This window comes from Trachurus trachurus (genome assembly GCF_905171665.1).
Source record: "Trachurus trachurus genome assembly, chromosome: 21".
NCBI lineage: Eukaryota > Metazoa > Chordata > Actinopteri > Carangiformes > Carangidae > Trachurus > Trachurus trachurus.
Genome location: NC_139899.1, coordinates 31,849,464 through 31,875,732, shown reverse-complemented (window position 1 = coordinate 31,875,732; position 26,269 = coordinate 31,849,464). Strand labels below are relative to the sequence as shown.

Below are 26,269 nucleotides of genomic sequence, written 5' to 3'. Positions count from 1 at the left end.
AAATGTCGCTTTAAAAGTTTTATTTTGAAGGTCACTTCCGCCATCACTTCCGCCATCATACTGTTTCCCCGCCAATCTCGCAAAACCTGGCGACTGGACTATAGATTGGGTGACCTGGTGACGAGTGAGTATGACGACCTTCTACTGCTACATCTTACATTCTGCACCTTTATTCGGTCTTTCTCTTTAATTTGCGTTGTCAATGCGCGAAACTATACAGTCTAATACAGTATGTGAGTATACAGTAAGTATGTAAATTAATGCATGGGCCGATACATTATTTTACATGGTAAATATTTTATTGCGATCCCAGTCCTTATTTCCTGCAGTTCGTACAAAAAGGTTGAAATTATTCTTCCCCCCCCCCCCCCCCCCCCAATCCCCCACCCCCTCCCTCACTCTGTCTCTCTGTCTCTGTCTCTGTCTCTCTCTCTCTCTCTCTCTCTCTCTGCATTAATGTCGTATGTAGTAGATATGCCTGGAAACACAAAAAAAAATTGTGCTGGATGCAACAACAAAATAGGGGTGGCATGTAAGAAATGCCCCCACTGTGCCGCCCAACAACCCCACAAGAAGAGGCTGGTGGAGGCGAGAACAACATTTGCCAAAAATAAAGACAAGTGGGCTGCCACCACCAAAAAGTGGCAAAATGGAAACAGGCTCCATGACAGAGCTCTAACACTGGTAAGTACCTGAAATCATCAGTTAGGAGGTTTTTTCTCCTTAATTATATAAGATGTGAAATTCCTAAATCGTTATAGGGGTGTTTGCAATATGCAATTGACTAATGCATATTTGTTCTCTTTTCAGCTGGACCGTTTTGCTGGTATGGGGTACTTCCCCTTGATGCTCCTGGGGAAGGAGGTTCGGGGGACGGTGGTGGCTGAAATTAAATATAGCTTTGATTTTCAGCTACCACCGTCCCTTGAAAAAAGTTTAATGGGCGCGTTTGAAACCATCATCAAATGTGAGTATTGCTCTATATGAATAAATCCATGATCTATACACACTTCTAAAAATAAAATTCCTGATATATGTCAAAATCTATATCTGGAACAAAACTAACACACTGTACACAACACAACGGTATTACACACACAGGTTCATACAAACAAATGGACATATGAACACATAGACACACAGGCGCAAAGATATTCCAGCAGTGTCATCACACAATAAATACAAAGAAAATGTCGGTGTTACCAAAACACAGGGAGCTGATTAGAGCTTCTGTTATGAACTGTCTGTCTGTCTGTCTGTCTGTCTGTCTGTCTGTCTACTGTATTGTATAATTAAGCAATATCACACTCGAGGTCGTGCTGTTGTACTGTATATCAGCACGGCTGTGATTCGGTCGTAGGCACGAGGCCGCAGGCCGAGTGCCGCAGATAATCACACCGTGCTGATATACAGTACAACAGCACGACCTCGAGTGTGATATTGCTTTTATACAACAGTGCTACGAGCGCATTTTAGAACAGTAATAAACTACAAAACTAGTACGAAGCGCTTACCAAACATTAATGAGACGGACGACTTCATACTTGCTTTGTTTGCTCATTTTCTTACTTAAACACTCAATGATGCATAAATACACTCGTAAGACTCCTCTCTGTCTATGTAGCGAAGCAGTCTAAAACTGTTGGCTCTTCCATTCTAGCAGCAACTGCGCTCCGGAAGAGCTAACCCCACCTATATCCCCTTCCCCTGGTGCACTGAGGACACCTACTGGTCACCTACACACATGGAATGGCTCATACAGCAACTAAATTACTCTTTTAATGCATCCTTTTCTTAGTGTACTGTAAATCCAAGAAGGCATCCCCTGACCCAGGCCCTGGCTGTCCGGACGCCTCTACCCCCCATCCAAGCCCTGCCTCTTTGGAGCCCAGCTCCAGCCCTGGACCCTCCCAGGAACCAGCCCAGGGAGGTATTGAAATGATTTTCTTTTAAGAATGATGACAGTTTAAAACAAACACACTCAAGCATATGTGACAGTTGAGGTCCCTGTCACTATGCCTCCAGTTGATCATGTGCCCTGGCTACTTGGCCAAGGGGATGTCCCTTTGGCTAACTGGCAAGTGTGTATGACTCTTAACCCGGAGGTGTGGGTTCAATCCCCGCCCGGGCCCTCTTCACCTTGCCACACATATTCATGTATTTTCAACCTCTAAAGAGACAGTATGTAGCTTTCCTTGTTGTGAAATGAAAGTAGATTTTTTGTTTAAAACTATGTGTTTCACAAGAATACTCTTTTAACACATCCTTTTCATAGTATGGTGCAACGAGTCCAGGGAGGCCTTGACCTTGGCCTCTCCGCAGCCCTCCACCTCAGGCCCTGCCTCTTTGGAGCCCAGCTCCAGCCCTGGACCCTCCAAAGAACCAGTCCAGGGAGGTATTGAATTGATTTTCTTTTAGGCATGATGGCAGTTTAAAACAAACACACTCAAGCATTCATGTAATTTCAACCTCTAAGGGGACATTGTCAGGGTTATCACTTGTCCTGGAAAGCATTGAAAACCTGGAAAATGGCTGACCAATTTTCCAGTCATGGAAAACACATGGAAAATGAGAGACTAATCAAATGTCCTTGAAAAACTTGAGTTGTCCTGGAGAATTATTAATCACATCAGCTACCAGAGCTCTATTTGAGTTTTTCATACCTGCTTAGGATTTGTTTTCCAAAGAAGAGAGAAAAATAGAGACTTTTTGTTGATGAATGTTACCAGTGTTGGACCATGAACATGAGTGATGGATTCAGAAGCAGCACAGAGCTGTTGTGGGGCCTGGTTAAAAAAAAAATGTGTTTTTGCGTTGTTGTATGGTGAATTTGACAAAATTTCTAAGCCTATAAGAGACGTACATCAGCATTTTGAAAGAATTTCCCTCTAAAGCAACTCTGTGTGGTAACGTTGTGTTATTATCTCATAGCGTGGTGAATGTGCAGGTCACAACTTGTCCACCAGAGCATTTTTGAGGTGTTGGATTATGTATTTGATGAGTTTGATGCAACGTAGCTCTGAGCAGCTCACGGCTCTGCTCCACCTTTCTAAAAATAGCTTGCACAGACAATTAAAGGTAACAAACCTACTGCTGCGACTATAGTGATTATGACAATGAGCCAAATGTTGAACTATTCCTTTAAATCAGACTTCTGGGGGTGAGAGAGGAATAAACATAGAAAAGAAACAAATGTACACAAAATAAGGTCCAACTGTTGAAAAGAACACTTCTTAAAAGCATGAATAGGACGGGGGATGTGTTAGTGTATGACCTAATAACATGTTGTTCAGACTGTAGCTATGGAAAATGTCCTGGAAAAGCCATGGAAAATTATTTCTAGTCTTCTAATTCTTTCTAATTATTTAAAGAGTGGGGACCCTGAGTATGTAGCTTTCCTTGTTGTCATGAAAATAGATTTTTTTTGTTTAAAACTATGTGTTTCACAAGAATACTCTTTTAACACATCCTTTTCATAGTATGGTGCAACAAGTCCAGGGAGGCCTTGACCTTGGCCTCTCCGCAGCCCTCCACCTCAGGCCCTGCCTCTTTGGAGCCCAGCTCCAGCCCTGGACCCTCCAAAGAACCAGTCCAGGGAGGTATTGAATTGATTTTCTTTTAGGCATGATGGCAGTTTAAAACAAACACACTCAAGCATATTCATTTATTTTCAACCTCTAAAGAGACACTATGTAGCTTTCCTTGTTGTCATGAAAATAGATTTTTTTGTTTAAAACTATGTGTTTCACAACAATACTCTTTTAATGCATCCTTTTCATAGTATGGTGCAACGAGTCCAGGGAGGCCTTGACCTTGGCCTCTCCGCAGCCCTCCACCTCAGGCCCTGCCTCTTTGGAGCCCAGCTCCAGCCCTGGACCCTCCCAAGAACCAGTCCAGGGAGGTATGGAAATGATTTTCTTTTAGGCATGATGGCAGTTTAAAACAAACACACTCAAGCATTCATGTAATTTCAACCTCTAAAGGGACAGAGTGTAGGTGTCCTTGTTGTTGTCCATGCATGAAAATAGATTATTTCACAATCAGAATCAGATGTACTTGCCATGTGCAGACAAGGAATTTGACTCTGGTTTATGAACTCACTTGTACAAATATGTATATAAAAATACATACAGAATGAGGAGAGCAACAACTGAGCAGTAATACAATGCAACAGAGAACACGTACAAGTACAGATAGATAAGTAAAGTGGCAGGTGGGTTAAGGTGGACATTTGGTAGTGCAGATATACAGTATATATATTAGGGCTGTTTTCGACTAAGGATTTTCATAGTCGAATCTGATTCGTCAGATTTTGCTGTAGTCGACTAATAGTCGGACCTTTATTTATTTATTTTTTTTAGATAGCAGCAAGATCTTATTTGCGACTTTTTCCCCTTTCACAGATAAACCGGGTAAAACCAATACATCCATGGGTAAAACATGTAGGCTAATATCAAAACAAACTGAGGTCAGAAGGACTCAACAATCCGTACATTACGTTGTGTGTTTTAATCTTAATCAATATACACACTGACCGCGACACCAGCAGCGGCAGAGAGACAGACAGGCTGCAGAGGGACGAGATCACAGCTGCGCTAATGGTGCGTTCATGACAACTCGGAAGTCGCAAAAAACGAGCTCCTCTTCTGACAAACTCTTGACATGTCAAACTTTAGGATGTGTTAATAATAATAATAATAATAATAATAATAATAATAATTTTATTTGTAGAGCACCTTTCAAAACAAAGTTACAAGGTGTTAGATAACTAATTAACCTGTCTGAACATCAGAACTACGACACATGAAACGGTAAACACAGCTGAATGATCGGAAAAACAATTACAGCTCAAGTTTTCCACCTTCTGTGGTTGAAAGCAGGATCTTGAATGCAACCCGGTCAAAGTCTGCATCCTCCATATGTAACCTACATGCTGACAACGTTAGATGTCAGCATATGAGGTTCATAGTCGAATCAGACCTCTCCGAATCGAATCGTCGAATCAACAGAGTCAACAGAGTGACGGCCTGTGGGAAGAAACTGTTGTGTCTTGTGGTTTGTGTCTTGTTGTGTTTGCATACAGAGTTGTGTAGCATCTACCAGAGGGGAGAAGTATGAACTGGTTGTGTCCGGGGTGTGATGGGTCGGCGGTGATATTTGCTGCCTGTTTCTTGACTCTGGAGCTGTATAAGTCCTGGATGGAGGGCAGTTAAGCACTATGGATTCTCTCTGCAGTCCTGATTCTTAGTCTGTATTTGTCCTGTTTGGTGGCTGAACCAAACCAGACAATCAGGGAAGTGCAGAGTACTGACTGGATGACTGCAGAGTAGAACTGGATCAGCAGCTCCTGAGGCAGGTTGAACTTCCTGAGCTGGTGCGGGAAGTATATCCTGGGCTGGGCCTTTTTGATGATGATGATTGCCAACCTGCGTCCCCTCACCATCCCTCGCACAAGCAGATGCAACATCAGGAGCAGGGCCTTCAGTGTGGCAGCTCCCACTCTGTGGAACTTGCTCCTACAACATCTCCACCAAGCACAAACGCTGGTCTCCACTAAATTCCTGTTGAAAAGGCGCTTGTCCTCTCAGGCCTTCACCTGCTAATTTGTTGTTTCTTGTGTTATTGTTAAGCATCCTTGAGTGTCTTGAAAGGTGCTATATAAATCAAAATTATTATTATTAAGTATTATTGTTATTAATATGCTCTCTCTGTTTGATGTTCACTTCAGTTCCTTGGAGATAGTGGTTCCCAAGAACCTGAAAGCATCCACAGTAGCCACAGTCTTGTTGAGTACAGTGATGGGGGGCAGTGTTGGGGGGCTCCTCCTAAAATCCACTTTCATCTCCACAGTTTTGAACGAGTTCAGCTCCAGGTTGTTCTGACCACACCAGAGGACCAGCTGTTCAATGTTTTTCATTAATCAATAATTCCCTCATCAACAAAGTGAAGTGTTCCAGTATGGACTATGAATTAGCCATTCATATCATTTCTACATACAGTACATAGAGCGAGCTGGCGAGCTTGGTGCTGGCTGCCATGTTGTTCAGTGGCAGCATGACCGTAGTCAGCGGAGACCCCGTCTTGGGGGAAATTATTGAGGTGGGGTCTGTGAAAAGTCAGTGCAGTGAGGAGGAATGGAGTGTTACAACGATTTGTGCATTCAGGTGGAGGCCAGAAGACGGCCTTTGGTAACAAACCAGATGTCATTACGTGCAGCGGTTGTCGTCTGCCTGCCGGCCTGATTTCATGTGAATGTAGCAGCATATAGAAACTGACTGAGTTGCTTTCCTACATACAACTACAACACTAGATGGGAGTAATTCTTACACAATGTCCCTTTAACGTATAAATGTTGTATGATATGTTTTAACAAGAGACAAATTTGTACCAACAGGTTTACTTTTAATATTGATTATGAAATCTTAACATTCTATGATTAACTTTGCAGATGATTCAGAAGTAATTCTGACATTAATTCCGATATCGGAGAGGGAGTCAGAAGCCAGAGCGGCTGAAGAGGCTATGGGGGGGCTCAGCAACTGCCTGGAGTGCAGGGAGAGGGACCTCTCAGGGGTCTTCCTGTACTCCAGAGTCATTAAAAAGAGAGGTCAAAAGGTAAGTCAATGCTCTCATCATATTCTTTCATGTTCAGTAGGACTGTTGTTTTGTCTGTTGACCTGTTTTGATGAAAGAATATTCACAGCCTGAAATCATCTTTCAATGTAGAGAAAACACCAATTTATTGGCGCTCATCTATACAACTTAGACAACAGCTATACATCAAGCAACCTAATCTTGGTATAAACTCCCAGCGGGCTATAAACAGTGTCATCTTTTTTAAATTACAGGAATGAAATTGGTATTGGTGTTAAAAACCTTATCAGAGCATAACTATAAGACGAAACATTCGAATCATGAACATGTAAAATTTGAAAGACAGTTTTTATTCTGCTACAGTTTTGATACACAGTGTTATTTTGGCAGTTCATGTAGATTCTGTCTACGTCTTGAGACAAAGATTGTACAGTAGCCTATTAGTTTTAAACATAGTTTATGTTGAAGACAACTCAAACGGTCTTAGCCTATTTTTAGTTATTTGTACAAACTAATTGGTGAAAACAACACATACCAGGACTCATACCAGGGTTTTTTTGAACACTCAAACTCAGTATTTTCGCTTGTTTTGTACTTGACATATATATATAATTTGTCCAATTACAGTTAGTATTCCAGTATACAATTTCAAAGTCCATGCTCAGACACAGAGCTGAATAAATGTTCAATTATTTATTCAGAGATTTATTAATTCCGGTATTACATGAGTTGTTAGTCCAAATATTTTTACTTGTATAGTACTTCCTGAACCCCTGCTGTACTGTTGCAGACAGTGGTAAAGTTGTCACTCCAGTGGCAAATGCTTGGGGATGACAGGGGCCCAATGCAGACCGCTGACAGCCTATTGTTATGATTAGGATCATCACACTTTCGTCTGACAGCCTTTGACGGACGTTTCACACATGATCTTGCTGCATAGTCCGACAAAATAAGGCATTTGTAACATGAGGACAGATCCAGCCCTCACTCATTGTTATTTAAGTACCTGGCTATGTTTCTGATATGACCACTATCTATATGGCTGGATGGATGGATAAGAACCCTAGCATTGGCAGAAAGCAGACATTTGCTGAAGTGTGTGCACTCTAATTTGTACTGATTTACTGATTTGTTTTTGTTGTTATTTTTTTATTCCAGGTCTTAATTGAATGGCAGCCATGTTCGACGTGGTAAGTTTTTTTTAGTCCAGTGGTATGTTTAGGTTCAAGATATTTTCAAATGGAGGTTTCAGTTGGGTGATATGTATACAATATGTAATGTAATACTTTATGTATATACTATGAATTGTGTGGGGGGATTATTGTTAAAAGATTTGCTCCAATTACCCGAGTTGCCACTGTATTATTTCATTCATAGCCACAGTGTCATCATGGTTTTCCTCCTCTTCCTCTTGTTTGTCATTACTGCTCATGTGTCAGCCATGCTGCCTGATTTTTCAGTGACAACACCACCTCAGCATCCACCTGCAGGCTCTGTTTGGGGTGGGGGTGGGAGGGGGGGTTGTATTTATCACTCCATAATGTCTTATGAAACAGAGATCTGCATGGAGTGATGAGATCGAAGCCTAAACGCCAACATGTCTGACTGAACTGCAGTAGATTTTGATGACAGTGCTCTCAGTTTGTAGAAACAGATCCCGACAGATGTTCAACTTTATTTGGAAGGGACAGGGCAAGTTCATGAACATCACCATGCACGTATAGATTGTAGCCTTTCAGCTAATTTCCATTGTACGTCCCAAATGGATGTTCCCACAAATAAAGTGCTGAGAAGCTAAACATGTATTTCTGCGGATTGAGAAAACAGCAATGCTTTTTTTCTCACCAGTTGAAAGTGTGTTTAGAATATTGTCACACAACAACTAATTTGCTGCATCATATACAGCTGACAGTGAGTCTGCTGCTTGTCTTAGTAAATGTGAATGACTGAAAAAAATGTTTTAAAAAGGATTAGGATGTAACAGGGAAAAACTTAGATAGGATGGGGAGAATCAATAAATTGTATGGTGTGGTCGTCATTTATAATAATACATAATGTACTTTTTAAAATTTTAAATAATGTCTTTCTTTCTTTTTTTTTTAAACAGCAAAAGGACATGGAAGCCCACGTGGGAGCCACGCTCTTTCGTTGCACTGAAATAAATTAAATTTGAAAATAAATTTGTGTTTATGTATTTGTGTATAGTTTTTTTTTCTTTTTTTTGGGACCACACATGTAACCAGGTGACTTTCATCTGCGCCTTCAGTTCATTGAAGCCACGGACCAAACAGTTATTAGCTAAAATTTCTTTTCACTCATGGCAGGGCTGTTTTTTGGACTTTGACATTTTTATGTTTTCATAAACTGACTGACTTTTTTTGTAACATCTATTGCACGTCTAAGGCACACCTTGCCTTATGCAATTACAAAATGTTATGCGTTACAGACATAGCAGCACAGTCAGTGTTTCAGAGCAGACACACTCGCTAAGAGTTTACAAATTGTTCTCAATTTTTATTCTTGTGGACAATTGAAATAGATTCCACATTTTATTTTATTTAAATGAAATGAACATGGTTCTCAGTATACAGCTTACTGTGATCATAGCCTTGAATAGACAGACAATACACACTACAGACTGTCAGTAATCTGTTCACAACTCCTTTTTCTGTTGGTGTCATTACGTTGCCGGCACTCGGGGAGGCGCTGTTGTGTCTGGCGCTGAGCGTCTATGGCTCCGAGGTATTGACGTCATAATTTCTATCGTATGATTAATAAATGAATGATTATAACTTGAGAGACAGCAGTCTACGAGTGTGACTACGTTTTTCTTCGGACCTCCGTCAAAGAACCGTGTCAAATAGAGGTGCCTGGCTGAAATAAACGACTTTTGTCGTGGTTTCTGTTGGCGGAAGCTGTGCGTCTGGCAAATCTGTCCGGGCTGTCAATTCTCAGAAAGACGTGACTTGTTGTCAGTTACATTAAGGTCACATTTGGATCATTACCAGCTACATTTCACATTGCTTTATTGACTAGTTTAGCAGTTAAACACAGACCTCATTAAATGCACATTGGCCTCAAATAGCAACAAAGTTTGGACACCGGAAACTAGTCGCTGCCAGTGAGCAGCGTCACCGTCGTTATGGCAACGACTGTGCGAGTTATTTATCCATATCAACCTTATTTTATGAGGAAATTTACATTTTTATTGAAAAGTCGTCACTAAGCAGTTACATGACAGAACACAAGTAACGTCACAGCTCCGAGGCAATGATTCAAATAAATTAAACTACTATAATCGCCGTATGAGTGACAAACAAAACATAATGCGCATTCATTCAACGGAGATTATGAAAGTAATATACACATTTGTCGCTAGAAATGTTATCAAAACACATTTCAATGCCAGATCTATCTTAAAATTTAATTTTTCCCACTGCCATTGAGCGTTTCCGCAGCCAGAAAGCTGAATAAATAAAACGTGGATACACACGTTTCATAAATGTTGATATGGAACGTAATTTTGGCCCACGTTATGCGCGATCAACAGAATGTTGAAATTGGACGTAATTTAGCGCAAAAACGTTGACAGTGGACATTTCCGTGGTTTGCAGAAACGTCCATTACCGACATTTCATCCTGGCGACTGGGTTGGAACTCCGATTAAGACACCCAGATAATGCGATTGGAATTCGATTTTCTCCGTCATGTATACACCTTAATCAGAGTATAACTGGACAATGCATGTGCGTATGCTCCACAACAGTAGAGACGGCACAAAGTGGAGCAGAGAAGCCGCCCGAACCCGGCGAAGTAAAGAAAAAAACCCAACAACAGTGCTGATTCAATGCATTTCACACAGCGCAACCAGCGTGTTTTATTAAAAAAAAAAAAAAAGAGAGAGAGAGAGGAAGAGAGGAAGCCCGTATCCTATTCTCAGCGCGCATCCAGCCCAGACTGGCGCGTCAGGTCGGGAACTGCAGTTGAGAATTTATTATTAAGCTACTAAGTTGTTTATATTCAGTTTTTTTACGAGGTGACAGAGAAGTCAACAGGACAGGCGGCGTATTAACCCACTGAAACGACGGGTGACGCCGCACGAGGGGGCGGACCCCGTCAGTTATTCGGTTTTTTCAGTTGCATGTATATTGAGACAAGGACAGAAGTCCGACTTGAGCCAAAATCGAATTTTGAGCATAGCTCGATTAAGCTCTGCATGTAAACGTACTGACTGATTCCTCCACAGAGTGGACCAGGAGAGCTCAGAGGTTCCCAGTGGTCAGTCTGCCCAGCAGCATCAAACACACCTGGACTCCATATTTATGGTGAGGACATGTCCAACAGCTGCTGTCACATCTGTTGTGTTCACCATCATCTCCATGCTGCACTTTGACACCAGTGGATTGTCAGTCTGTCCAACATGGATCTGATGTTTGGCTCCATGGTTTTAGTTTGATGCTGTCACTCATAGAGTTTCTGTTCCAGCTGCTGGAGGAGAACATGGTCACTTTTGTCAAGAACGAGCTGAAGAAGATCCACAAGGCTCTGAGTCCAGATTACCCAGAATGCTCAGGGAGTCAGAGGGAGAATGAGGAGGTGTTGGATGGTGAGGATGAAGAGCAGAGGAGGAGCAGCAGAGAGGCATTAGTGAAGATCACAGTGAACTTCCTGAGGAGGATGAAGCAGGAGGAGCTGGCTGAGCGTCTGCAGAGGAGTAAGAGGATTTCTGTAAAGATTCAACATGATGGACAAATGAGACGTTCACTGACATCAACACATGGAGGAAACATGTTCATATAGTCGTTATTTAGAAGAATTAAAATGTTATATTTTCTTATTGATCTAATTTCTTGTGTTTTCATTCTGAATATTTTGCTCCAGTTTGTGGACGTAAACTCAAATCTGCCCTGAAGAAGAAGTTCCAGTGTGTGTTTGAGGGGATCTCTAAAGCAGGAAACCCAACCCTTCTGAACCAGATCTACACAGAGCTCTACATCACAGAGGGAGGGGCTGGAGGGGTCAATGATGAACATGAGGTCAGACAGATTGAAACAGCGTCCAGGAAACCAGACAGACCAGAAACAACCATCAGACAAGAAGACATCTTTAAAGCCCCACCTGGAAGAGACCGACCAATCAGAAGAGTGATGACAAAGGGAGTGGCTGGCATTGGGAAAACAGTCTTAACACAGAAGTTCACTCTGGACTGGGCTGAAGACAAAACCAACCAGGACATACACTTCACATTTCCCTTCACCTTCAGAGAGCTGAATGTGCTGAAAGAGAGAAAGTTCAGCTTGGTGGAACTTGTTCATCACTTCTTCTCTGAAACCAAAGAAGCAGGAATCTGCAGCTTTGATCAGTTCCAGGTGGTCTTCATCTTTGACGGTCTGGACGAGTGTCGACTTCCTCTGGACTTCCACAACACTGAGACCCTGACTGATGTGACAGAGTCCACCTCAGTCAACGTGCTGCTGACCAACCTCATCAGGGGGAACCTGCTTCCCTCTGCTCGCCTCTGGATAACCACACGACCTGCAGCAGCCAATCAGATCCCTCCTCAGTGTGTTGACATGGTGACAGAGGTCAGAGGGTTCACTGACCCAATGAAGGAGGAGTACTTCAGGAAGAGGTTCACAGATGAGGAGCAGGCCAGAGATATCATCTCCCACATCAAGAGATCACGAAGCCTCCACATCATGTGCCACATCCCAGTATTCTGCTGGATCACAGCTACAGTTCTGGAGAAGCTGTTGAAGACCAGAGAGGTAGGAGAGCTGCCCAAGACCCTGACTGAGATGTACATCCACTTCCTGGTGGTTCATCTAAAACTGAAGAAGGTCAAGTATGATGGAGGAGCTGAGACAGATCAACACTGGAGTCCAAAGAGCAGGAAGATGATTGAGTCTCTGGGAAAACTGGCTTTTGAGCAGCTGCAGAAAGGAAACCTGATCTTCTATGAATCAGACCTGACAGAGTGTGGCATCGATATCAGAGCAGCCTCAGTGTACTCAGGAGTGTTCACACAGATCTTTAAAGAGGAGAGCGGCCTGTACCAGGACAAGGTGTTCTGCTTCGTCCATCTGAGTGTTCAGGAGTTTCTGGCTGCTCTTCATGTCCATCTGACCTTCATCAACTCTGGACTCAACCTGATGATGAAGACTGAAACAACAGAAGTCAAATCTGCAGAGACAAACCTCTACCAGAGCGCTGTGGACGAGGCCTTACAGAGTCCAAATGGACACATGGACTTGTTCCTCCGCTTCCTCCTGGGTCTTTCACTGGAGACCAATCAGAATCTCCTACGAGGTCTGATGACACAGACAGGAAGTGACTCACGGTCCAATCAGGAAACAGTTCAGTACATCAAGAATAAGATTGAAGAGACTCCCTCTGCAGAGAATAGCATCAACCTGTTCCACTGTCTGAATGAACTGAATGATGGTTCTCTAGTGGAGGAGATCCAATGGTCCCTGAGCTCAGGAGGTCTCTCCACAGATAAACTGTCTCCTGCTCAGTGGTCGGCTCTGGTCTTCATCTTACTGTCATCAGAAGAAGATCTGGACAAGTTTGACCTGAAGAAATACTCTGCTTCAGATGAGGCTCTTCTGAGGCTGCTGCCAGTGGTCAAAGCCTCCAACAAAGCTCTGTAAGTGTAGAGATAGTTGGATTTATTAGTAAGTAAGTAAGTAAGTACTTTATTTGTATAGCACCCTTCTCAGTACGAATACACAGAGTGCTTCACATCATAGATAAAACCATCATACACTACATCACAATATGCAATAAAATAAAGAAAGTACTGTGCATATTACATAGTAATAGTACAGGTAACAACATATGAGAACATCAAGTGGCACTTGATCGACCCGAGGGGGTCGAGGCAAAAACAGTGTTAAATGAGAGGAGAGTCACATCCCACTGTATCTAGCACCCAAAAGCCCTTTTAAACAGAAAAGTCTTCAGTTGACCTTTGAAACAGTCTGCCGACTGGGCAAATCTCATCTCCAGTGGGAGCAAGTTCCACATCTTCGGGGCCACTGCCCCAAAGGACCGGTCCCCCTTGGTTTTCAGACGGGTCCGAGGGACTGACAGGAGGCCCTGGTCTGCTGATCTGAGGGAACGACTGGGGGTGTGATGGTGAATGAGGTCACAGATGTAGCTGGGGGCTTGGCCATGGAAAGCTTTGTAAGTGAGCAGTAAAACCTTAAATTGAATTCTGAAGGATATTGGTAACCAGTGCAGTGAGGCGAGTATGGGAGTGATGTGACAGGACTTTTTTGACCGGGTGAGAAGTCTGGCTGCTGCGTTTTGAATGAGTTGAAGGCGGTCGATGGATGACTGATTAAGGCAGGTGAATAAAGAGTTACAGTAGTCCAGTCTAGATGAGATGAAGGCGTGAATTGCCATTTCTAATTCCGGGTGAGATACTATGGAGCGGGGTTTGGAGATGTTTCTCAGATGGAAAAAGCAGTTTCTGGTTATTCATCATTACATGAAAACCCTTCTATCTATTCAACAGGACAGATAATAAATTAATTTCTTCTTTAATTCCTCATGATCATCTCTTCAGACTGAGCAGCTGTAACCTCTCAGAGAGAAGCTGTGAAGCTCTGTCCTCAGTCCTCAACTCCCAATCCTCTAGTCTGAGACACCTGGACCTGAGTAACAACAACCTGCAGGACTCAGGAGTGAAGCATCTGTCTGCTGGACTGGAGAGTCCACACTGTAGACTGGAGACTCTGGACCTGAGTAACAACAACCTGCAGGACTCAGGAGTGAAGCTGCTGTCTGGTGGACTGGAGAGTCCACACTGTAGACTGGAGACTCTCAGGTGAGGATCCATCCAGCTGTTTATCTGATGCCACTTGAACACGGCAGCAGGTGTTGACAGAGGGTTCCTGTGTGTTGTTGTGTGTGTTCAGTCTATCAGGATGTCTGGTCACAGAGGAAGGCTGTGCTTCTCTGGCCTCAGCTCTGAGCTCCAACCCCTCCCATCTGAGAGAGCTGGACCTGAGCTACAACCATCCAGGAGCCTCAGGAGTGAAGCTGCTGTCTGCTGGACGGGAGGATCCAGACTGGAGACTGGACTCTCTCAGGTATGGAGAGGCTGCTGCAGCCACACACACTGTCTGATAGAGGAGGAGGAGCTGGAACATTTTCTATGGCCCCGTTCACACCTGGTTACACCTGGTATTAACATCTGTCTCAGGTGATCCATGCATTGATGACACCAGATCCCATCACTCAGACCATATCCAGAGGTGGTGTAGGCCACAGTGAAGCTCCGCCCACTCCACTGACGTCCTCTGTCACAGTCTGACTCGTCCCAACACAGTTTATACTGAAGCCAAAGTCTCAGAGTGTTTCAAACATGAGCTGTGCAGCTTTCATCAGTCACAGTGATGAACTACTGCGATCAGAAGTTTCTCCTCATGATGACTTCAGTGTCTCATCATGACTCACTGTGTCATATTCAGGAGAAGATATGTCAGTGATGAAAGCAGCTGTTGGCAGCTGTGCTCTGAGTCTCTCCAGATGTTTGGATCAGACTTTATTTCAGAGTGTATCAGGAAACATTTCAGCTGCAGCTGGTTGAACTGCTCCTGAACCAACAGAGTGTTTGACCTGAACAGTCCCAGAGACTGTAGACACCTGTTGAGTGTGGACACACTAATAACAACACAGCAACAAGAATCAAAGCATGTCCACTGCTCAGAGACATTCGTCTCCCAGCGTCTCCAACCAAGGAGGAAATAAGAGACAGAAACCAGGCGGCACCACCAGGTCTCTGTCTGGTCAGATATTGATGATCAATAATCAGCTCAGTCTCTCTGAGATCCTGGTCTTGTCCTGATGAGATGTGTTGTTGTGTTGAGGAGACAGTAAATCACAGTGTGACATCCAGATGTCCTCACTGTCCAGAGGCCTGGAGCTGTCAATCAGAAGAAAGTGAGTGTAGTGAACAGTAGGGGTGTCACGATTCTCCAAATCCTCGATTCGATTTTAGGGTCATGATTCGATTCGATTCTCAATTTTTTTTCTTTTTCTTACAGCACAGAGGCCTATGTCATTTTCAGACTAGTCTACTCTACGATCATTGGTTTTATTCATCACATTTTGTACAGTAAACCTTATTTCAAAGTATGGGCTACATATATAAGTGATGCAATTTCCATAATGTATCACATTAGGCACTAATGGTCAAATTTAAATAATTTATTTACAATATAAAGGTAACAACAAAATAAATGAGAAGTCACAGAGGGTGCATGTCATCCTTTTGGTTACAGCTGTGTGCACTAGGCTACTTTTAAAATGACAATGTGCAACAAAACAAAATAAATAAATAAAAAATATGTCCAAAGTAGTGGAACAATTAGAGCCTTACAGCGTCGGAAATTAGCGGCCCCCATTTTTACCAAGAATGCCCCCAGAAATAATGATCAGGGGCCAATATTGCCTACAAGGTTTCGAAACAAATATATTTATATCTGTACATTCTCATATTTTTTTTTCATTAATTCACTGTCGCGTCATTATTCTCCTGATGTCGGCTTAATGTAATGTAAACGAGATTGCGCTGATACATGAGAGTGTGTATGTGACAGACTGTCACAGACAGCGGGGCAGAGCTGCAGCTGCTGTGCTGCATGGACCTGATCAGACTGGCAGTGGTCCACAGTCAATCAGTCCCGGATCCTCCACCGTCACCAGATCCCCCGAAAGCCCCCGCAAATAATAAAAATTATCTACAAATCTACAAGAAGTTAAGTGGCAAGTTGCACCTTCTCGTCGGCTTATTATTTGCGGCGGTTTTTTTAAAATCCTATAACGTCACTGCAACATGCGGCTCTCAGCGCTTATCAGTGTTGTGTAGTTAGAGCTGTGTCTCCCTCCTGTTTCCCAGGTAGGAGGGGGACAGTAGCCCACCAGGGCTGGGCGATAAAACGCTATAAATTGTGAAATAACTTTTCTTCGATAGAAATATGAGACGTGGTCGATAGGTTTCATTCATCCATGTTTTGGCAGACAATACAAATAGCCAATGATATTGAGAGTTGCGCCGTGCCGAACCAATCATGTGGCTGGAATAGAGCCAGTCAACATTTGTTTGGGTTGCTGCAGACGTGCACATGAGCTGAGACGGCCGGTTAAATAAAAAATAAGAGAGAGAGAGAGAGAGAGAGAGAATGAGTGTTGTCTCAAAAGAAAAAGTGAACTTGGAGAGTGACTGAAAAGACGCGTGGTGCGCAATGGGGACAACAGGCGGCGGGGGTGGGGGGTCGGGGGGATCGTCGATCCTCTATTTGACTTCGATGATCGAGACCATGACGTAATTTCGATCGATTTGGATAAAAAATCGAAATCGTGACACCCCTAGTGAATAGTGTAATAATCAGTGTTTGTGGCTGAATGTGTGTGTGATCAAACAGCTGTTTTCAGACTGTGTGTGTGCTGACTCCAGATCAGATGAAGCCACAAAGTGGCTCCTTAATGAAAGTCTCCAGCAGCTGGAGCTTCACTTCCTGTCTGAGTCCATGTGCTCTGAGCTGAGCCTGCTTCTCTCTGCTCTACAGTTTCTCTGCTTCCTCTGGACTCTGACTTCAAGTCCAGTCAAAATGTGTGGACAGGTTTGATGGAGCTCAGGACTGGTCCTGAGGACGGCTGCTTTATTCCACATGATGTGACTGATCTCAGTGAGTCAGTGTGTTGCAGCTGATCTGTGTGAAGAGCAGAGAAGAACAGAGTCATTGATCATGAGATCCTGATCCGTCCTGTCACTGTGATCAGATGGTTTCTATTAGAGCTCCTTCATCCACTCACTGCTGCTGTGGCTCCTGTGGAAACCTGCTCACAGCCTCATTCTTCAGCTTCCTGGGGAGTTTTCTTCAAACAAACACAAGTTGTGTTCACACTCAGTGTTTCTCACTAAACTCACTGTGTTTCACTGAGCTCTAACAAACGTGTTGAGTGTGTTTCCTTCCTCATCAAACACTGAAACCACACTGCAAAAATTCAAAATCTTACCAAGAATATTTGTCTTATTTCTAGTCAAAATGTCATTTTTTTTTTTTTTTTTGAACTTTATTTTTATTAAAGAGAAACACAAACATTCCTTGACAAAATCACAAATTATGTATGACAGTGCTAAAGACAAGAAAAAAAATAAAAAACAAAAAACCTTTTGGGCCCAGAAAGCTTAATTATACACATGAATGAAAAATAATAAATACATAAATAAGTGGACAGTTAAGACATTCCAGCATACTGTGGGGTTCCCCTCAATTAGAGAGGTATCTTGCTATAGGTAGCCACCTCCTCACAAAAACATCAGACCTTAATTGTAATTTAGCAGTTAAAGCCTCCATTCCATACACCTCCCTCAGCTTCTGTTTCCACTGTGCCACTGTAGGTGGCTGTGGATTCATCCATTTTATTGTCACCATTTTCCTAGCAGTCATCAAGAGTATATGTAACAAGTGCTTTTGGTCTCTAGTGTACATGCCTTCAGGAGTTAGGTCGAAAAGAAACTGACTTGGGATAAATGGTATATTAATTCCCAGAACTTTATCTATCTCGTTCTTTACCCCCTTCCAAAAAGGAAGCATCACTGTGCAATCCCAAAATATGTGTGAGTGGTCGCCAACCACTCCACACCCTCTCCAACAGTATATTGCAGCTGGATTATCTACAAATTTAGAAACCACGGAAGGCACCCTAAAGAACCTTGTCTTCGTCTTCCAATCAAACTCCTTCCACATGTTACTATTGATACCTTTATGACATCCAATGCACATTGTTTCCCACTCCCCATCCTCAATTATAATATTTAACTCCAGCTCCCATTTGTTTTTAATATAAAAAGTATTGTCTGGTATATCTAGTAACAAATTTCTGTATATATGGGAAACATGTTTTTTATTTGGTAGTTGATGTTTAATTATATTAATAAAGTAAGTTTCTATATTCGTTGGAGCATTTTTAATTATATTCCAGTCTGTATGGTTTGTGATGTAATTCCTTATCTGAAAATACCGGAACATATCACTTTGGGGTAGAAGGAATTTGTCTTGGAGATATGAGAATGGCTGTACACCAGTGTCACATAACAACTGGTCAATAACCCTCAGATTTCTACCTGCCCACCTTTTAAAAGTGATATCTGTTGTTGAGGGGGGGAAATCCGGATTTCCAGTAATCTGCATAGCCCTTGAGAGGGCAACTGTTCCTCTAATTCTCTTTTGGACTGTCGACCATACTTTTAAGGTGTGTTTCACCCATACATTTTTAATTTTTAATTTCTTCTGGGACTGCTTGTTTAGAAACACTAAAGTAGATAAAGGTATTGCTGGTAACGAATTCTGCTCTATGTTCACCCATCCCGATTCTATGTCATTGTTAATCCAAGCTACCACTGCTGTCAGTTGTGCTGCCCAAAAATAATATTTTAAATTGGGGAGGCTGAGTCCACCCTTATCCTTCCCAAGAGTGAGCGTTTTAAGTCTCACTCTTGGCCTCTTATTCTGCCATATAAATTTACTTATAAGCTTGTCCAGCATATTAAAGGCTGATGTTGGGATCCCGACTGGGAGAGACTGAAACAAAAACAAAATTCTAGGAAGTAGATTCATCTTAACAGCCTCTACTCTACCCAAAAGGGATAATGGTAGCACATCCCATCTTGCCAATTCATTTTTAAATATCCCAAATATTTTTTTATAGTTCGCCTGGTATAGTTGTGTTACCTGGGGAGTGAGTGTGATCCCTAAATATCTGAAACCCTGTTTAGATCTGCGAAAGGACACTATATCATCAAGTTGGCTAGGCCATGTCCCAGACACCATCATCACTTCTGATTTACTAGGATTAACTTTATAACCGGATACTAGACCATATTCATTAAGACTTTGTAGAAGAACAGGAACTGAGTGGACAGGATTTTCAATAAATAATAATATGTCGTCCGCGTATAGGGATATTTTATGTTGGTTTCCACTCTCATCCCTTATTCCTTGTATAAGCGGGTTACTTCTAATCAATTCTGCGAGCGGCTCAATGCTAAGAGCGAACAGGGCTGGCGAGAGCGCGTCCCCCTGCCTTGTCCCCCGTCCCAGATCAAAGAAATCGGAACATTGGCCATTAACTCTGACTCTTGACTGTGGATTCATATAAAACACTCTAATCCAACTCAAAAATGTTTCGTTAAAGCCCATATGAGCCATTGTTTGCTCCAAAAATGTCCAGTCCAGTCTATCAAATGCTTTCTCAGCATCTAAGCTGAGAAGCATTGATGGAGTCTTTCTACCAGAAGCAATAGATTGTAGATTTAAAGCTCGTCTGACATTATTAGTGCCCTGCCGTCCGGTTATGAACCCTGTTTGATCAGAGTTTACTAATTTACGGATGTGTTTTTGTATTCTATTTGCCAAGATAGAAGTCAGGATTTTTAAATCCTGGCAAAGCAGACTTATCGGCCGATAGCCCGTACATTGAGTGGGGTCCTTTCCATCTTTGTGTATAACTGTGATAATTGCCTCTGACCAGGTTTTTGGGGGGTCCCTTTCATTCAGTGCATAATTATATACTCGACATAAAATTGGGGCTAGTTCGTTAACAAAAACTTTATAATATTCCCCAGAGTATCCATCGACACCCGGGGATTTACTGTTCTTTAATTTAGTAATACTATCTATTATTTCCTGTACTGTTATGGGAGAAGATAGCGTCTCAGCTTCATCCTGTGACAATCTATTCAACTGGATCGAGTCCAGGAGTTTTGTTATTTTCTCCTCCTTCCCTATTAATTCTTGACCTTCATATAATTTTTTATAGTATGCAGCAAACGCCTCTGCTACTTCTTTCGGTTGGGAGGTAATTCTGTTTGTGTCGGGGTGTTTAATTTTAGGTATCACACGGTTCGATTGAGCTTTCCGTAACTGAAAAGCCAATAATCTACTTGCTTTATTCCCCATTTCATAATATTTTCTTTTCACAAATCTGAGCATTCCCTCTGCTTTATATGTGAGTAAATCATCTAATTTTTGTCTCTCTTGTTTTAGTGATTCTAATGTATTCCTTTTTCTCGATATTTTGTGTTCTTTTTCTAACCTAATAATTTCAGTCTCCAGTTCAAGTCTCCTGGCTTCTCTTTGTTTTTTTATTCTTGATGTAATTTGAATGATATGTCCCCTCACAACAGCTTTGGCACCATCCCATAAAATAGATGGAGTAACATCTCCGCTATCATTTATATCAATATATTCTTTTATCTTGTCACGTAATTCCTGTTGGATTAGGGGGTCATTTAATATTGAGACATTAAGTCTCCAGTATCTGAATTGTTTTTCTTGACCTAAATTTATTTTCATCTTAATGGGACCATGATCTGACAAAGTTATGGGTTCTATCTTGCACTCTGTCACTCTATGCACATCAGCCTTTGAAACAAGAAACATGTCTAATCTGGAGTAACTTCCATGTACTTGGGACCTATATGTATAGTCTCTGTCTCTGGGGTGATGATATCGCCAAACATCAATCAGGCCCAATCCCTCCATCATTCCCAGAACAGTAGCTGCTTTTCTAGTTCGAGGTCCCTTCTCAGCAGGTAGTCGGTCCATACTTAAATTTAGTACACAATTATAATCCCCCCCAACCACTATGATTCCCTTCCCTTCATCTGCCAGTTTGGAGGCTATTTTCTTAAAAAAAAAAGGACAATCCTCATTTGGTGCATACAGATTCAAAAATGTAAATCTATTTTCCCCAATCGTACCTATCACCATAATATATCTGCCTTCCTTGTCTTTCAATACTTTTTCGCAGTTAAAAAAAACATTCCTTCTAAATAGGATAGCAACCCCCCTTTTCCTCCCTCCTCCGTAAGATGCACTGTAAATTTGTTCCACCCAGTCCCTCTTTAATTTCAGGTGTTCTGCCTCAGAGAGATGTGTCTCTTGTAACATTGCGGCTGAACATTGTAAAGCTTTGAGTTGGTTAAGTATTTTCTTTCTTTTAATTGGATTTCCCAGACCCTTTATGTTGTAGCTAACTACAGTCAAACCATCCATATTACACTTCTTTTAATCATTACTGTCATGATGCTTTGTAGTCAACTTATAAATGTCAAGTGCACCATCACCTGTTATAAAAGTCCTATCAGTTGTCAAGGAAGAAACACAAAAAAGAACAGAAACTATGTACAATTTCCAATAAGGAACATCAGAAATCGAACACAACAACCTGGCTTCCAAGTCCTCAACTGGCCTGTCTCCAGTAGTGGCCAGTCCCCGTGTAGAACTGGGCAGAGGGTGGCGGGAACCCTCCGGGATAATGTCACAATGTGCGGCAGTCCCACTCCGTTGGGTTAGCTGCTGCGGCCCTACAGTGGCTGAGTGTAAATCACTCATGAGTCAATTGCAGCTGATGCCACAAACCAAAACGACCAGATAATATACTGTTGTTACATTCTGGTAAAAGTGTAAATAAATATTAATAAGATAAATATAAACTTGAAACAAGGTTTCAAGAAAAAGAAAAAAAAAGATGTATATAAAATATATAGCCCAACAACACCACTGTAATTGGAGGGTAATAAGACCATTTAACTTTAGCCCATCTAAAAGTGAATTATTCACAGCTGCTCATAGCTGTCTAAATAAAATGGAAAAACCTTACTTTTTGCACAATATTCCCAGTCACTTCAAGGGAAGAAAAACCTGCATTCTTCTTCTGTAAGCATGTTGACATTCCGCCCTCCTCGGTTGGCGGCCCGTGTCTCCCACCTGTGTCTGGCCAGCTCTCGCTCTACTTTATCCCGCTCGTCAACTCGGACCTGGATGTTGAAATCCTTAAGCACCGGCGCTGCGTCCATCACCGTCTGGAAGGTTTTCTCCTCCGATCCCACCATCATCCTCAGTCGGGCTGGGTACATGCACTTCGCTTTAACGTTTTTCTCCTTCAGCTGTTTCACAACGTATCTGACCTGAGCGCGTTTCCTCTGCAGCTCCGGCGAGTAGTCATTATCAAAGTAGATCTGCTTCTCACCCATCTTCACTGTGCGCTGTCTCCAGGCTTGCTGCAGGATCTGTTCCTTCACTGTGTAGTCCGCGAATTTAATCACGATGGAGCGAGGCGGGTCATTTTCTTTTGGTTTTGGCATAAGTGCTCTATGCGCCCGGTCAATCCTGATGTCGGCTTCGGTTAGTGGCAGATTAGTCAGCACCGTCGGCAGTAGTTTTTTAATGAAGGCGACCATGTCTCTCCCCTCGCTTCCTTCAGGAACCTGATACAGCCTTAGGTTTTGCCGTCTGTGTCTGTTCTGAAGATCCTCACACCGTTCAAATAATTCCGCCTCACGCTGCAGTAGGAAGGCGATGGCTTTTCCGTGGGTTGCGTTGGTCTCCTCCGTCGTTAATATGCGCTCCTCTGCGTCAACGACCCTCTTCTCCAAGTTTGTTAGTTGTGCACTCAAACCTCCAACTGACGTTTCAAGCCTTGTGAATGATTCCTTGGCTTGGCCTTTAAATTCCTTTACGTCCATACTCATCTGCATAATGTCCCCTCGTATTTCTCGGTTTGACTGGGCGATAGCTTGAAGCATCTCCTCCAAGCTATTCACGGCAGTATCATTGCTAGCGCTAGCTTCGTCGGGATTAGCAGGCTTGTTAGCATCAGTCGGTTCCGACGATTTTTCATCTCCTTCTTTGTTTCTAAAGTGATATCTGGCGAGTCTGTCACTAGCGCTCGTCTTTGTGGTGTCGTTAGGCAAGTTTTTGCTGAGTTTTGTTCATATATCGATTTGGTAAGTTGGTTAATCAGCAGAGCTCAAACTTTTGCGTCCTACATGAACATGGCGCCGCCGGAAGTCCCAAAATGTCATTTCTAGTCAAAATAAAGCTAATTATACTTAAAATGAGACTCATCACATTTAAAAAGTAGCTTGTTTTTAGACACTTTTAAATTTTTTCAAGCAAATTTTCCACTTTAAATAAGTAGAAAAAAGTTTTTCTTTCTTATTACAAGCACAAAAAACTTGCTTTCACTGGCAGATTTTTCTACTTATTTCAAGTGAAAATGTGTTTGAAACAAGTGAAAATGATCTAAAAACAAGTTGATTTTAGGTGATGAGTCTTATTTAAAGTGGAAAGAGATTAGTTTTGACTAGAAATTAGACATTTTGACAAGAAATAAGACAAATATTCTTGGAAAGATTTTGAGTTTTTGCAGTGCATCCACTGTTCACAGCTGCACACTTCTTCTTTCCTGGTGCATTGTGGGATATCTGGGCTGGTCAGCTCCACCTAGTGTGTCTTCATCTTCTTTGCTGTGACGTGTGTTTGTGCAGCTTGAGAGTCAGAGAGTGAAAGTGTGTGTCTCACACTGCAGTGACATCACATGGAGAAAAGACATGATGTGTTTCCTCCTGGTCTCCTCCTGCTCTGTATCATCACTAGATAAAGACTCCAGCTCCTTCTTCTCTGTGCTCAGTGTTCATCCATACGTACCAGCCTCCATGTGAACACAGTGATAAAACAGTGTGTGTGTGAGAGCCATGTAATGTCCATGTGTGCATGCTGACAGAGAAGGTGCTGCTCTGACCCCCCTCCTCCTTTCAGGGTGGAGCCTGCTGGAGTCCCATGGTTGACACCAGGTCTGAGGAAGTGTAAGTCTGTTTTTACTTTGATTCATGGAAACGAGGGATGCACATGTTGAACCGTTTAACCGTTAACCGATAACAAGAACTTTGACCGATTAATACTATCAGTTATACATTTTTTGATTAGCTCCTTGTTGTCAACTCATGGGGGCATGTCAACACGTGCAGATATCCACGTGTCTTCAGTCATATTTCGCGGTAAAAAGTTCCACAGGAGGACTGACAGTATGTGCAGCAGCCCCCATGAAGGAAGGTCAGACCATAAATGTAGCTACACAGACATAGATGTGCATCACCTGTAACAACGGCGCTGAAAAAAATGAAAAAAGTAAATAAAAGAGGAGGCTGATGCAGTTCTCCTGCAGCTCCACAGAGGAGCTCTGCTGTTCCTTCAGTCTGGTGTTTGGCTGCACTTTGTAACTAAAACAGTTCTACACTGGACGATCTAACCTCCATATGAGAGATCAGCTGAGACAGAGCAGAGTGGATGTGGCACTGATCAGCTGTCACATCGCACGTGTGTATTTAAAGGGATAGTTCAACATTTTGGCAAATTGGCCCATTGCCATAATCCCTATAGTCATAGCAGTAGGTTCATCACCTTTATTTGTCGGTGCAAGCTATTTTTAGAACGGCGGAGCAGAGCCATGAGCTGCTCAGAGCTACGCTACGGAGGCTCATTATGGGATTTCTTGGTTTCCCTCATCAAACTCATCAAATACACAATCCAACAACTCCACAACGCTCTGGTGGACAAGTTGTGAGCTGCACATTCACCACGCTATGAGATAATAACACAACGTTACCAGACAGAGTTGTTTTAGAGGGAAATACAGAGACTGCTTGATGAAAAACTGTCCCTGAAGGCAACGTGCATCAGCTGTTTTGCATGAATTTGCCTCTAAAACAACTCTGTCTGGTAACGTTGTGTTATTATCTCATAGTGTGGTGAATGTGCAGCTCACAACTTGTCCACCAGAGTGTTGTGGAGTTGTTGGATTGTGTATTTGATGAGTTTGATGAGGGAAACCAAGAAATCCCATAATGAGCCTCCGTAGCGTAGCTATGAGCAGCTCGCGGCTCTGCTCCGCCGTTCTAAAAATAGCTTAGACCGGCAATTAAAGGTAACGAACCTACTGCTATGACTATAGGGATTATGGCAATGGGACAATTTGACTAAATGTTGAACTATCCCTTTAATGGCAAAAAATAATAATAATTGGACCGTCTTAATCTTATCAGTTAATGGTTTATAATCGGTTAACGAGCGTCGGTTATCGGTCAGAAAAAAATTCAAAATGTGCATCCCTACTGGAAACAAAGCAGCACATTCAACCATCTTCACACTGTCACATCACTGACCTCATGAGTCTTCATCAAACTGTCAATAACTGATCAATGATCAATAACTGCAGCTGTGTCTTGTTCTCTCCATCAGATTCCTGTCCACTCACAATCGACACAAACACAGTGAACAGAGAGATCAAACTGTCTGACAACAACAGGAAGGCGACATGGGTGAGGGAACATCAGTCATATCCTGATCATCCAGACAGATTTGACTTCTGTCCTCAGCTGCTGTGTTCAACTGGTCTGACTGGTCGCTGCTACTGGGAGGTCGAGAGGAGAGGAGACGTTTTTATATCAGTGAGTTACAGAGGAATCAGCAGGAAAGGAAACAGTAGAGACTGTTGGTTTGGACAGAACGATCAGTCCTGGAGTCTGTTCTGCTCTGATGTTGTTGGTTACAGTGTCTTTCACAATAACAGACAGACATCTATCACCTCCTCCTCCTCCTCCTCCTCCTCCTCCTCCTCCTCCTCCTCCTCCTCCTCCTCCTCTGTCTCTAACAGAGTAGCAGTGTATGTGGACTGTCCTGCTGGCTCTCTGTCCTTCTACAGAGTCTCCTCTGACTCACTGATCCACCTCTACACCTTCAACACCACCTTCACTCAACCTCTCTATCCTGGCTTTGGATTCATCAGGTCTGGTTCGTCAGTGAGTCTGTGTTGA

At 42.6% G+C, this 26,269-nt stretch overlaps 2 protein-coding genes across 2 annotated transcripts in view; both read left to right on the top strand.

Moving 5' to 3' along the window:
* The window catches only part of LOC311004858 (NLR family CARD domain-containing protein 3-like), a gene marked incomplete at its 3' end in the record, with an annotated part of 170,770 nt that overhangs the window by 45,163 nt on the left and 99,338 nt on the right, over window positions 1-26,269 (top strand). The gene's annotated exons all lie outside the window — the stretch shown is intronic.
* LOC311004121 (uncharacterized protein) lies at window positions 475-26,269 on the top strand (the record flags this gene model as incomplete). Its single annotated transcript, XM_083996069.1, has 14 exons — window positions 475-684; window positions 811-967; window positions 1,799-1,930; window positions 2,276-2,395; window positions 3,480-3,599; window positions 3,782-3,901; window positions 6,449-6,615; window positions 7,753-7,784; window positions 8,702-8,733; window positions 11,476-13,243; window positions 14,168-14,428; window positions 14,520-14,664; window positions 22,397-22,525; window positions 25,703-26,269. 14 exons carry the CDS (start codon window positions 475-477, stop codon window positions 26,267-26,269), a joined length of 3,960 nt encoding a protein of 1,319 aa, XP_083852195.1.